The 13932-nt window shown below is 45.7% G+C and overlaps 1 protein-coding gene across 2 annotated transcripts in view; it reads right to left on the minus strand.

Moving 5' to 3' along the window:
- Positions 1–3303: 3303 nt before the first annotated feature.
- The window catches only part of Rint1 (RAD50 interactor 1), a 32666-nt gene continuing 22037 nt past the window's right edge, over positions 3304–13932 (minus strand). Inside the window, exons 11-15 of one of the 2 annotated variants that reach the window (XM_052173053.1) lie at positions 12454–12653; positions 6658–6872; positions 5809–5989; positions 5624–5742; positions 3304–3982 (exon numbers count right to left, since the gene is read on the minus strand). In XM_052173053.1, coding sequence (XP_052029013.1) covers positions 3790–3982; positions 5624–5742; positions 5809–5989; positions 6658–6872; positions 12454–12653 — 908 coding nt within the window. In that variant the 3' untranslated portion in view covers positions 3304–3789. Of the gene's footprint in view, positions 3983–5623; positions 5743–5808; positions 5990–6609; positions 6873–12453; positions 12654–13932 lie in introns of both variants that reach the window. The other variant, XM_052173052.1, reaches the window with a different exon arrangement.

The following is a 13932-nucleotide window of genomic DNA, read 5'->3' on the forward strand; positions in this document are numbered from 1 at the left end:
CTATTCCACTTTCCCCACAGATGATCTCCAGACTGACATTCAGTCACATGTGGTAGAACACTGCTATGTGCAGTTCCTTTAGCATTCTCGGCTGTACTGTTTCCCAAAGCCTGCTTAGAGTGCCTGGCTCAGCACCTTCAACATAGGCATTTAACTCGTAAGAGACAATTTCTACTTATGACAGTTTAATTTCATGTAAAAATGAATCTCAACTATTTATTTACAGAAAAACCAAGAGTCTATATTGGAACAGCTGAGAATCACTAAGTTAACACTCCAGTGGGAAACCCAGTCTGATTAGCATTGCCTTCCTATTGACCTTCTCCTAAAAGCATGTTAGCATCCCGATCTGGGTCACCTGTCTGAGCATTCACTGTGGCGGTATTCTTACTAGTTTCAAGCCATTTAGAACTCCAAAGTAAGAAATCTCCTCCTGACAAAGTAGCCACATAGTCTTTCAATCTTGGGGTGTTAAATTTGACTCCATCACAGTATCCAACAAAGCTTGTGTAAAAGGAGGGGTAGGTAGGGCCATACTGTGCCACAACTGCTTTTAATTCTTTTATCACTTTGAACTCCAAGGTCTGATATTGTCTAACTCTATTGTTCTACTGGTCCATTATCTCAACGATAGGAAGGCCAGTACATCAGCTGTATCCTGCTCTTCCCCTTGAGCCTGACTCAGGGCTTTTTCTAGCAGTGATTGGTGCATCTCAGCATCACTGCTCTTTCCTGCACTTGATACCTTTTTTAGCTCTTGTAGCTCATTAGTCAACTTCTGCAATTTAATTTCAAACTCCAATTTATGTAGTTGCATATCCATCTGGGTATCATCTCATAGAGGCCATAGGTGGAGCAGAGGGTGCACTAGGAGGCCAATCCTCACCATAATATTTGGCAGCTCCTTCGTCTGAACGAGCTTCACCTGTAATGTTAACTCATCAGTAGTATCTCTATATCTTTCTAACTTAGGGTTGAGAGGACCCTTTTCTGATAAAGTCCTCTCTGTCAGGCATTCTTCCTGAGATTCTTCAAGCTCTCCTTGACACCTGCGAGGTCTCTTCATCAACAGCATCTTTTATAAGCGCCCAGAGGCAGAGGGTAGTATTATCTGCCTGGCTGCTTCTTAGAGCTTCTCCAATTTTTTCCCAAGTTCTCTTATCTAAAGTTCATTCTTCTCTAAACTACGGGCAACAAGAATCTATCTGATCCAAAAGGTCTTCTAACCTTTGTTCTTGAAACCCTACTCCTCTCGCCTGAAGCAGCTCTTGAAGGCTGCAGACAAATGCCCGTTTAGAAGTTCCTATCCCATTTTCCACTGTCAACCCCTAAGTGAGATCAGCATTGGGTCAAGGCTATCCCACTTAGCCCGTATCCCTCTGCACCTACAACAATGGCTTCAAAGACCAGCACTAGTACTTAGTGCTGCATGTTGTTCACCGTGCAGGATAGCATCGTGTTCCTTTTTCTGCGGAGCTCTGCTAAGACAGTGTCCCTCTGATGATCTCCCCGTGTCCGGGGACACATTCGGGTGTCACCTATAGCTGCCCACAGCTAGGTCACCGGGTTACTTGGAAAGGGACCTGGGGATGAATGGAAAGAATGGCAAGAAAGGAGAGAGAGCAAGACGACAGTGCTGATCAAGGCTGGAATTTTGATGGCTGACCTTGAATTTAAAGGATTTCATCTAGGTCGGAAAGCTCCAACCTAGGTGGGTGGCTGTGGCAAACATCAAGGTCTGAATTTCCCACTGAGGCCTGGGGGAGGGCACACCTGGGGACTCACATAAAGGTGGAAGGGACTGTTGACAACACAACATGGTCTGCTGATGTCCACATTCATGCTGACATTCACACACACACACACACACACAACATGGTCTGCTGATGTCCACATTCATGCTGACATTCACACACACACACACAATCACAAACACACAATCACGACTATACATTAATATGACTCTAGAGGTCATGGCAATGCATACTTAGAATCCCAGTACTTAGGGCTTAACCCCAGCCTGAGCTATAAAACAAGTCTCTCTGTCTCTCACTCTCTGAGAAAATAGAACAGAATGTAGTATCTTAAAAGAATTTTCTCAAAATCAGTCTACAAAGTAAACATCAGCAATGAAGGCCACGTGCAAGTCTGACAAATTTTTGTTGTTTTGTTTTGTTTTTTGGCTTTTCAAGACAGGGTTTCTCTGTGTAGCCCTGGTTGTCTGGGAACTCACTCTGTAAACCAGGCTGGCCTCAAACTCAGAAATCCACCTGCCTCTGCCTCCCAAGTGCTGGGATTACAGACGTGTACCACCACCGCCTGGCTAAGCCTGACAGTTTTAAAGATTTTATTTATTTGTTTTCTCTTAGACAGGTTTCTCTCTGTAGTCCTGGCTGCCCTGGAACTTACTCCATAGACTGGACTCGAACTCACAGAGATCCACCTGTCTCTGCCTTCTGGGTGCTGAGATTAAAAGTGTGTGCTAGCACTACCTAGCAAGATTTTATTTATTTTTATGTTTATGAGTATTTGTCTGAATGTATGTCTGTGCACCACATGCATGCAATGCCTCGGAGGCCAAAAGAGTGCATTGGATCCCAGTTAGTCTGTTGTGAGCAAGAACATGTGTGCAAGGCGCTGAATACAGGTCCTCTGGAAGAACAGCCTAGCAGCTGAGCCGCCTCTACAGCCTGCAGCATGACAGTTTTAGACAGATAGGACAGCACTGAAAGCACTAACTAAATGCCATGTCAGGAGAAATAAATGAGAATAAAATTGTACAGGTGTAGAAATCTTCCAGCTAGCTCAGTTTGTGTACAAGTTTTAGTCTCTGAGAATTTATTAATGAAGGAATTGCTGTCCTTCATTGCTGAGGATGGTTGTGGAGCCCTTCGCTTCAAGTCTGATCTCTAGTAACACACACACACACACACACACACACACACACACACACACACACACACACTTAAATGGAAAGACGTAAGAATAGAATATTAAGAACTGCTATAACTTGACCACCATCTCATAAAACTATTGCGCTGTTGGCCTTGGGTTTTTGTTTTGGTCTTTTTCTGGTGAAAAACCCAAGTTTTGGTCTTTTTCTGATCTCACTATGTTGCCCAGGAGAGTCTTGAACCTGCAGTGATCCTCCTGCCTCAGCCTTCAGAGTGCTGGGATTATAGGTGTCGTCCACCACTCCCAGCTCATATGTATTTCTTATATAAACGCAGAATCCCCAAAATGGATACAGGAACCTCAGATACAAACACGCACCTGTGAGGATCTCTACAATGCACTGCTACATTCAGCTTTAAAAAAAAAAGATTTATTATTATATGTAAGTGCACTGTAGCTGTCTTCAGACACACCAGAAGAGGGAGTCAGATCCCATTACAGATGGTTGTGAGCCACTATGTGGTTGCTGGGATTTGAACTCAGGACCTCTGGAAGAGCAGTCAGTGCTCTTAACTGCTGAGCTCTCTCCAGCCCAAGGTCAGCTTTTGACAACAGCCCCCTTGATTAGGACAGTGGAGTCAGGCATGGCGGGCCTTCACTCACTCTGTCTTCACATGTCTGCATTCCTATTTAAATACAATTACTCAGCTTCTCACCGCTGATTTTTCCCATCTGAGGGATGGGAGGATGGTCACTGTTTTAGTGATGTCATAACTCAAGACAAGAAACGATTCTGCCAAGTTTTCTTTTGTCCAGTTTCATTAATTCAGAACTTTATCAGACAACTTCAGTCCAACTCTTGTCTTTGATAAACAGCACTTTCTCAAAGACACATTATTTTCCAGTGTTAGGCCAGTTTGTCCTCAAATTAAGTAGAATCTCCACGTCCTGCTGAGCCAGTTTGTAAACTCCAACTTCATTTAAGGCTGCTGTGGCAGGAACGTGCTCGGAAGCCGACTGCAGGACATCTTTCAGGAGTAGTGCAGAACCGATGTTCAAATTCAGGACGATGCAGGCTTCTTTTACACTGTTTAGGAAAACAGGAAAGAAGAGATCCTCAGAGGGCCACAGTGGCCTTGAGAGTCTACACGGCCATATAACCATCTACGGACTGCTTGGCTCTTTCCATATGCTATGACTACACGAGCGGTACAGGGTAGTAGATCTTTAAGGCTTGTCTTGATACGTCATTGGTATTTGCCTCGGCACAGGATGCTGATAGATTATTATCTGTAGCTATGGTTTCAGCTACAATTAGGACTTGGGGGAAAAGCAAAGGGATGAAAGCGAAGGCAGCAGAAGAGGTGAAGCAGCAAAGCCACAAAGAGGCTGCAACAGTGCTGAGCGTGTAATCCCAGCACTCTGGAAGCCACTGTGAGCTCCAGGCCAGCCTGGTCTACACTGTGAGCTCCAGGCCAGCCTAGTCTACCCTGTGAACTCCAGGTCAGCCTGGTCTACACAGGGAGACTGTCTCAGAAAACCTAAACCAAACAGACCTCGGAAGGCTGGCATGCTGGCCATGGTAACGCTGCAGCTGGCAAGCTTGACAGCCTGCGTCCACTCCTTGGCATCCGCGTGGCAGAAGGAGAGACCTGTTTCCACAAATTCCCACCCAGCCTCCACTTCACACATATGGAAACACAACTAGAATTTTTAAATAATAATAGAAGTGAAGGGGGCTGGAGACTTCATGAGTGCCTCCCCCCCTTCGCATGACTGAAGCACAGAGGGCTTTGGAGCATGGGCTGAGAACCTGGAAACAGTGCTCAGAAGACAGAGGCAGAAGGTTCCAAAGCTCAGGGCCAGCCTCTGCTACTGTGTACGGGCCTCAAGGCCAGGCTGGGATATATGAAACCTAGTTCAGAAAAAGGAAAAACAAATCAGAAACGACCATAGCTTCCTTTTATGTTTTAAAGGAATGTTTCCAAATTGCACAGACTCTATACATAATGTAAATTTTAAATCAATAAATTTTTTACTAGATTTCTAGTACCTGTTGTTGTGTTCATAACTATAGTTGCAGCTAAAATTAATATTAAATGTGTAAGAAAACTGAGTTTTGTCTGGTCTGAGCTATTGTTAGGCATTAAACCTAAGTATGATTCCTTATTTTCTGCAGATGGCAGAATTATACCTGTATCATTTTCTTTTTACTCTCCTAGTAATAAGCAAATGGCATTGAACCAGGTGCTAGGAAGCAAGTCCAACATGTAATTTATACCCAGTTCTGGTCAACTTTCTGTGGATGCATACCACGCGCATTATTTTGGTTTCCCTATTGTGTTTTGAAAACATAATAGGCACACATGAATGTTCTAAGGTTTTAATTATTCGTTGCTTTTTAGATTTTTAAATTTTATGTGTATGTTTCGCCTGCATGCATGTCGGTGCACTGTGTGTGTGTGCCCGAGGCCTGTGGAGGCCAGAAGAATGTAAGATCCCCTGGAACTGGAATCATGGATGGTTGTGGGTTACCATGTGGCACTGAGAACCAAACCCCAGTCCTCTGCAAGCGCATCAAGTGCTCTTGACTGCTGAGCATCTCTAGTTCCAGATTCTAACTGATGCCATTGCAAAATATATCACCAAAACTCTGAAATTGTTAAAAAGAAGCCAATTCTTCTAGTGTTTGGATACACCAATACTTATGGTTGGACATTGGACTTACTGTTTAAAATAGTTTTCTGGCCTCTTGCAATAGTGAGAAAACAGAGGGAAGAGGTTCCTTGTCATGTCAAACTGCAGCTGGGCGGCTCCTCCTTCGTTGAAGTGATTAGCAAGGATTATCTGCAACAAAGAGCAAGCCATGTACCAGCTGCCCTCTCAGCGCAGCCCCCGTCTCCCCCGACTTACTTCCTGATAGATGTATACATCCAGCTTCTCTACAAGCAGTTGCCAGAAAACTTTGAATAAGGAGAAACACAGCTGTTGCTCCAGCTGAAGCAGACGGTCCCGTAAGGTCAGCAAGAGCGGGCAGGCTGAGCTGGACAGGGACATCACTGCCTGTTCAGACTGAGACGGCAGGGACAACCATCTGGAAAAACAAGTGACCTTCATGAGAAGGACCCTTACCACTCTACCCTTAAGGCTTAAAAAAATAATTTTAAATTTGAGGAAATATACTGTCCTGGGGGAATTCTGGAGTTTTAAAAAACATAATGTCTAATATTAAAAGCTCTATCAGAAATAAATTTCTCTTTATTTACATTTTAACTTTTAATTAATATTTCCTGAAAAAGGCCCTAAATTCAATTACTATAAAGTTAAAAACTAAAGTTTATCTTTAGAATTCAAAAGATACCAGTTAATCTTATATTCTGATTTTAGCATCCAAACTAACAGTACTTCCAAACTGATTTCAGTACTGGAGGTGCCATGCTAGGGAGGAGGCAGGAGAGTTGTGAAATACAAGCATGACGGGGCATAGACCACAGGACACTTTCCATGGTAAGATGAACTCCAGGTCTTAGGTCACCTCTCTAAGAGGTCCACACACCACTTGTTTATTCTGAATGAATTCTTCAACAGAATAGATTCTCAAGCAATTCCATCAAAACCAATGCCTGGAGCTACCATACACAAAAGCCCCAAGTTCCATCTCTAAGACTTGGAGTGGGGAGTTTACAGAAGCTAAAACAGGAGCAGAAATGGCACCTTTGACTTGGACTAACGTGTGTGGACGGTGGCTGACGCAGGACACACCTTTCTTTCTTATACAGCTTTGCAGCATCTTTGACTTCTCTGAAAACATGGTCGACTTGGCGAGTCAGCATATCAAGCTTTAGACGCTCTAAGAGGTTGATCATGTCGTCGAAGACCGAGCTCTCCATGGAGGCCAGCTGCCCCAGCTGCAGTTTACTGAGGACATTATTCTCTGCAAACACCTCCAGTGCTGCCTGCTGCAGCTGCAGAAAGAACTGCAAACAAACATCTGTCATTGCATTTATTGACACGATTCTGGAAATCTATCACACAATTTCCTTATTTAACGTGTGCAGCTCAGGGCCAGTGGGATGGATAAATGGGCAGTTACTTGCTGCTAAGCCTGATGACCTGAGTTCAATCTCCAGGACCCACATAGTGTAAGCAAACAACTCTAGCCTGCACGCGCGCGCGCGCACACACACACACACAGCTTGGCATGGTGGCAGATATGTCATTCCCACACTCAGGATCTGACACCAGAAGATTACCATGAGTTCAAAGCCAGTGTGGGCTCCATGAGACCCCGACTCAAAGTCAAACACGCATAAAAGCCTTCACCTCCCTCAAAATAAAGCGTGCAGTTCAGGGCCAGTATGATGACTCCGTGTGTAGAGGCACTTGTCACTAAGCCTGGTGACCTGATCCTGTGCCCCACATGGTGGGAAGACAGAGCCAAGTTCTGCAAGTCGTCCTCTGATCTCAACATGTGTGCTGTAACACACACATATTCATGCACAGTATAAATCATTTTTACAGTTCAGTAGTTGTAGTAATTCAGAGCTGTGCATCCATCACTACTCTAGAACACTGCCATTACTGCCTGCCGACAAAATCCCTCACCCATTGCCCGTCATCTCCATTTTCCACCCACTCCTCCAAACTCCAATCTACTAATTGCTAAGCTCCTGTCTATGGATTCAACAACGATCACGGGCATTTCACGTGAATGGAACCATGTGAAGTTCTATTCTTCAAGCTCCTCTCACTTAGTGCCGTAGCATGTGCTAAGTATGTACTTCATGGTTTTTTGCCCCCAGTACATCATATGACCATACTACATTTTATCCGTTCAGTAGCTGATGTGTTTGGATTGTTTCCATTTTGTATCTATTATGTATAATGCAGCTGATAATAATATGTGCATTTTTCTGTAAAAAGTCTTTTCCTTTGTCTTTGCCTGTCCTGAGGAATGGAACTGTCCGGCTTCTAATTCCACCCACCATCTTAAGAGCTGCCAGGCTGCCTGGCTCAGAAGCTGCAGCAGCTACACCCCCCACCAGCCATAGCCAGAGGTCTGAAGCGCTGCCTGCACAGAGCAGGTTTGCTGCTTTGGATTACTTTGGTTTTGGTGTGTGAGGGTTTTGTTTTGTTTGGAGACTAGACCTTACTGTGCAGTTCAGACTGGCATCACATGAGTAGGTCAGTGTAGCTTCGCACTCGCGGCCAGCCGGCCTCAGCCTCTCACCTGCTTGGTGTGCTATGTAGCCTCAGCTTGCCTGGAGCTCTGCAGATGGAGCTGGCCTTGAAGGCGTGGTGCCCTTTGCCTGTGTCCTCCCTGCCCAGAAGCCGGGGTGTGCCTCCCTGCCAGTCTCTTTTTCTCTCTCACTACAGTGGCTTTTATCTGTGACTCTGTCTTTTCCTGCTAGTGAGCATGATCCTTTAAGTATTCAGTTTTTCTAGACACCAATGGAAGGCTCTCAGAAACTTGGAGTTCTGCCAGTCAGAGAACTAAAGAGTGCCATTTCTGTAGCCCAGAGTCACCAATGGCCACATGTCCAGGAAGTGCTTGAGAATGCACCCAGAAATGACCTGTGGATCAAGCATGCCCAGTCCATTCATCTACACAAACCCTGCACTTGTCACTGACGTCCACACGCAGGCAGTAGAACAGGAGTTCTGTCACAAACAACTAAAACGAAAATTCTGAGAGTTTGGATATTGCAGGGGTGGCATGGCCCAACAACAAATGGTTATCAAGGAGAATCAGAAACAAAGGAAGGTAAGCTGGCTTTGTTCTCTTCTCTGCTTCCGGACTGGTGGGTAACAGGCCTTTGTTCCTGCAGTATTTGCACTCTGAAGCACTGTGACAACGGCTGGAGGGCTTGGTGTGAAGACAGATCTGCACCATCAAGGCAGGACTCAGTCAGTCACAGCCAGAGCTACAGCCACAGCTACAGCCACAGCCACAGACAGTCACACAGTCACAGCCACAGACAGTCACAGCCACAGCCACAGCCACAGCCAGTCACAGTCACAGTCACAGCCACAGTCACAGCCACAGCCACAGCCACAGTCACAGCCACAGTCACAGCCACAGACAGTCACAGCCACAGTCACAGCCACAGTCACAGCTACAGCCACAGACAGCCACACAGTCACAGCCACAGACAGTCACACAGTCACAGCCACAGCCACAGTCACAGCCACAGCCACAGACAGTCACAGCCACAGACAGTCACACAGTCACAGCCACAGACAGTCACAGCCACAGCCACAGACAGTCACAGTCACAGCCACAGCCACAGCCACAGTCACAGCCACAGTCACAGCCATAGCCACAGTCACAGTCACAGCCACAGACAGTCACACAGTCACAGCCACAGACAGTCACAGTCACAGCCACAGACAGTCACAGCCACAGCCACAGCCACAGTCACAGCCACAGACAGTCACAGCCACAGCCACAGCCACAGTCACAGCCACAGACAGTCACAGCCACAGTCACAGTCACAGCCACAGACAGTCACAGCCACAGCCACAGACAGTCACACAGTCACAGCCACAGACAGTCACACAGTCACAGCCACAGACAGTCACAGCCACAGCCACAGTCACAAACATAGCCACAGTCACAGCCACAGCCACAGTCACAGTCACAGCCACAGACAGTCAGAGCCACAGACAGCCACACAGTCACAGCCACAGACAGTCACACAGTCACAGTCACAGCCACAGACAGTCACAGCCACAGCCACAGTCACAAACATAGCCACAGTCACACAGTCACAGCCAGAGCCACAGTCAGTCACAGCCACAGCTACAGCTACAGCCACAGTCACAGCCACAGCCACAGCCACAGCCACAGCCACAGCCACGGTTACAGTCAGAGTTACAGTCACAGTCAGCCCTTACCTTCTGCTCTTTCTCTTGGTCTAGACAACAGATTCTAATCTTCCACAGTAGAGAATAGATAACTCATCCTCATTAACAGTGTCACCAAACAGCCATGAAGTTCTACAAGGAATTCCATTACCACTAAAACTCTGTCCCGGCATGAGCCTCTCACTGAATAATCTGGCATAAGAACGTCCATCTGTTTCATTTGTGAGAGTCTAAGCAGGGTGGATCAGCGTGGAGTGAAAATGAAGGCCTCCCTGAAAGTCGGACATGACACAAAAGCACAAAGCAAACAACGACACACTGGCTGACTATAAGATGAATGCACTAGGCAATGCACTCTGTGTTATATTTACTAAGTCACTGTTTTTCCTTTTTCCAGTAAATGGCATTATGCACACCACATATTTCAAGTAATTTCATTCTTTCTTCCTTTCTTCCTTTCTTCCTTTCTTTCTTTCTTTCTTTCTTTCTTCCTTTCTTCCTTTCTTCCTTCCTTCCTTCCTTCCTTCCTTCCTTCCTTCCTTCCTTCCTTCCTTCCTTCCTTCCTTCCTTTCTTTCTTTCTTTCTTTTTTGTGCTGGTAGGAACTGAACCTACAGCCTCTTCACATGCTAGGCAAGTACTCAACTATCACTAAACTATACTATAGTCCCCCCACCCCCCCAGTTAAGGTTTTGGTTATGGTGTCTCTACAGTAACAGAACAGTGGATAAGCACATACACTCTTCAAAGAGAGGGGAAAGGTAGGCAGTCGAATCCTTGGAGGAGAAAAAGGATGCTTAGTGATCATGAGATCCAACTTTGGATGTTTACTGTTGTCTTGTGTTCTCTGTGGCAGTGCAGGATAGCCTAGAACTCACGTCAGTCCTCACCTCAGCCCCCGAGTGCTGCAGTTAGAGGTGGACACCACCACCGCCAGTCATACTTACTTTAAAATACTCTTTGCAAAGCGAGATGTTACTTCTTATTCAATATAATTGTGGTTATGCTTTGTTTTATTTTGATTTTTAAAGTAGTGCTTGGTCTGGGTAAATGGTTCAGTGGGCAACTCCCTGTTACACAAACATAAAGCACCCAACATGATGGTGTGCTCCTATAATTATAGTACTGGAAGGCAAAGCTGGGTGGATCCCATGGTTTAATAGCCTGCCAGTCTAGCCAAAAAAAACAATCTCCAGGTTCACCAAAAGACTGCCTCAAAAACTAAATTGGAAAGGGAGAAGAAAAAAAAATCCAATATTAACCTCTGGTCTCTATGTGCAAACACATGTGTGCATACACACATATACAAACATGGAATTCTTGTCTCTTACAGTTACTTATCATTTATTTATACACACACACACACATATCATTAAATATGGTATGTGAAATACACTTCAAAAAAATCAAGTTAGCTGTGACAGAGAGAAGTTACGACAACATGAGGGAGTTAAGAGTTCTTAACTGTTCTGTCAGAGGAACCCAGTTCAATGCCCAACACCCACATGGTGGCTTACAATCAATTCTCTTTAACTCCAGTTTTAGGGGATCTTTCAGCCTCTGTGGGCACTGCACACATGTGGTATATACACACTTAACATGCATGCAAAACAGTCATACACATAAAACTTAAAAATCTTAAAATACAAAAACAAAAACAAGTGACAGTTGCACAATGAACCCACCAGATGGGCCTGTGGACGAGCCTGTAGTGCATTTTCTTAACTTTTGGTTGACGGGGCAGGGCCGGCCCTTTGTGGGTGGGTGGTCCTGCCCCTGGCCTGGTGGTTCTGAGTGCTATAAAAAGCAGACCGAGAAAGCCTCAGTGGTGGTGCGAGTGGGGGAACAGGACCGAGACAGCAAGCAGCACCCATCCATGACTTCTGCATCAGCTGCGGCCTCCAGGTTCCCGCCCTGAGCTTCGGTCCTGACCCCCTGGATGACAAGTTGCTTTTGGTCACAGTGTTTTATCACAGCTAAGACATCCTGTTTTGACGATATTTTTTAAACAGCCAAGCCCTGGACTTCTTTTTTCTTTGCATGCTGGGAAATGAATCTAGGGCTTTCCACCATGCCCCACCAATGAACTACACCACCAACTTCAATGCATTGATTGTGACATCTGTAAAATAACTACTTCCTATGGTGGCATTTAGCCTGCTAGTGCTTCCGGAGTCCAAGTTGGAAGAGAAAAATGGTTCACGCTATCTAGTTATGCAGGAACTCTGTCTGTCTGTTTTTGTTTTCTTTCTTTCCTTCCCTTTTGTTTTGTTTTGCTTGTTTTTGAAGTAGGATCTCACGTAACACAGGCTGGCCTGGAACGCTCGGTCACAGAGTGACCCGGAAGCTCCCGTTCCACGTCCCCAGCTGCTGGGTCCCAGGCTGCACTGCCTACTCTCTTCTTGTTCTCTTTCCTTTCTTTCATCTTATGGTCCTGAGGATCAAACTCAAGACCGTGCTCGTGCTTACGTTCAGATGCTCCCACTGCACTACACCTCCAGCCCTCCTAAGATTAAGCCCTGGAACCATTAGTATTATTCAAATGTTTCAGACCTTCACGCACAGCTCCTACATTAGGCATCATTATGCTTTCTGTCATGTAATTTTTTGGCTTGGAGCAGAGTCAACATTTCAAAGGCCAAAGGAGATTAAGGCACTAAAATATTATTTCCTATAAAAGCACAGTAACTCACAACATTGTCAGCCCAGTCTGCCAGCACTGCTGAGATATAGTTCACGGCATTGAGAATCGCACAGTACCGGAAGCCCAGAGCCGCTCTCGTCTCCTCCTTCATCACCTGCGTTAACCGGATCCTGAAATCATCTACTAGGTCCTTCTGTAACTCCAGGAACTGCAGCTTCCGGGACGCTGTGGGGAGATTTTTATACCTGTCTGTGGGGAAAGTGAACAAAACACATGAAGGGATTTGGTGCTCTCTGCGACAGGTGGTTTCCCTGACGCCCTGCTTTACTGCCTGCGTGACGAAACTCAACTGACCGTTTATAAACTCTTAAGAAATTACACAGGCATAATGTGTCAGAACTCATCCAACAGTAGACTGGAGAACTAGATGTGTACATTGCTATATAGAAATAATGCCTCATTTCTAAAAAAGAAAGTTGTGTTTTAAAATAACTGTCCCTTAAATAAGAAGCTTGAGATAGATCTCATGTAGCCCAGGCTGGCCTCAAATTTCCTATGTGGCTAAGAATGGCTTTGAACTCCACTCCTGATCCTCTAGTTTCTAGCTCCAAAGTCCTGATATTTGGGATTAAATATATGCACCACCATGTCTGGCTATCCTTTTTTTTAAAAAAAAAAAAGTGTTTCATATTTTTCTCACAGTCAAAGTAAGTAATTATTGATTGGAGTGAAACCTCTTCAGGTTATCATAAAGCTCAAGAAGTGAATTGCCAGGAGAGGACGGGAGCACAGAGGGTCCCGGGTGACGGCAGTGAGGCCGCCTGGCCCCTGCACAGCCGGCAGTCTGCAGGAGGGAGCGCAGATGTGCCACACCAACGGAGCCAACAGACTAACACTGCACGAGAGGAAGCCCTATATCACGGTGATTCTAAAACTACTTTTATTATTCTACTCTCTTCAAGTCCTGATAAACCAGGGCCAAGGAGATAATATTTGAAGTTTGGGTTAGCACTAGACATGGTAGTTTGTACCTAGCCCCGGCCACCTGGAAAGCCAAGACACAAAGATCATTTCAGATCAAGCAACAGAAAGATCAAGCCAGCTAGGCAATAGGTAAGATCGTCTCTTAGAAAGTAACAAATGGGGGTAAGAAGATGGCTCAGCAGCCAACAGCACTGGCTGCTGTCGGAGAGGTGGCTGGGCCAGTTCGCAGCACCCACATTGAAAGCTTACAACCATCTGTAACTCCCATCTCTAGGGGACAAACACTCTCTTCTGAACTGCACAGGTACTAGGCATGCATGTCGTGTATGTATATACGCAGGCAAAACACTCGTACCCAGAAAGCTGAAATTTTTAAATAAAATGGAAGGAGCTGGAGAGAAGGCGGCTCAGCATTTAGGAGCACTTGCTGCTCTTGCAGAGGATACAGGCTGGGTCCCAGCACCCACATGGCAGCTCACAACCATCTGCAACTCCAGTTTCAGGGGCTCCAACACCTTCTTCTGGCCTCCATGGGCAGCACACA

This window comes from Apodemus sylvaticus, chromosome 2 (genome assembly GCF_947179515.1).
Source record: "Apodemus sylvaticus chromosome 2, mApoSyl1.1, whole genome shotgun sequence".
Taxonomy (NCBI): domain Eukaryota; kingdom Metazoa; phylum Chordata; class Mammalia; order Rodentia; family Muridae; genus Apodemus; species Apodemus sylvaticus.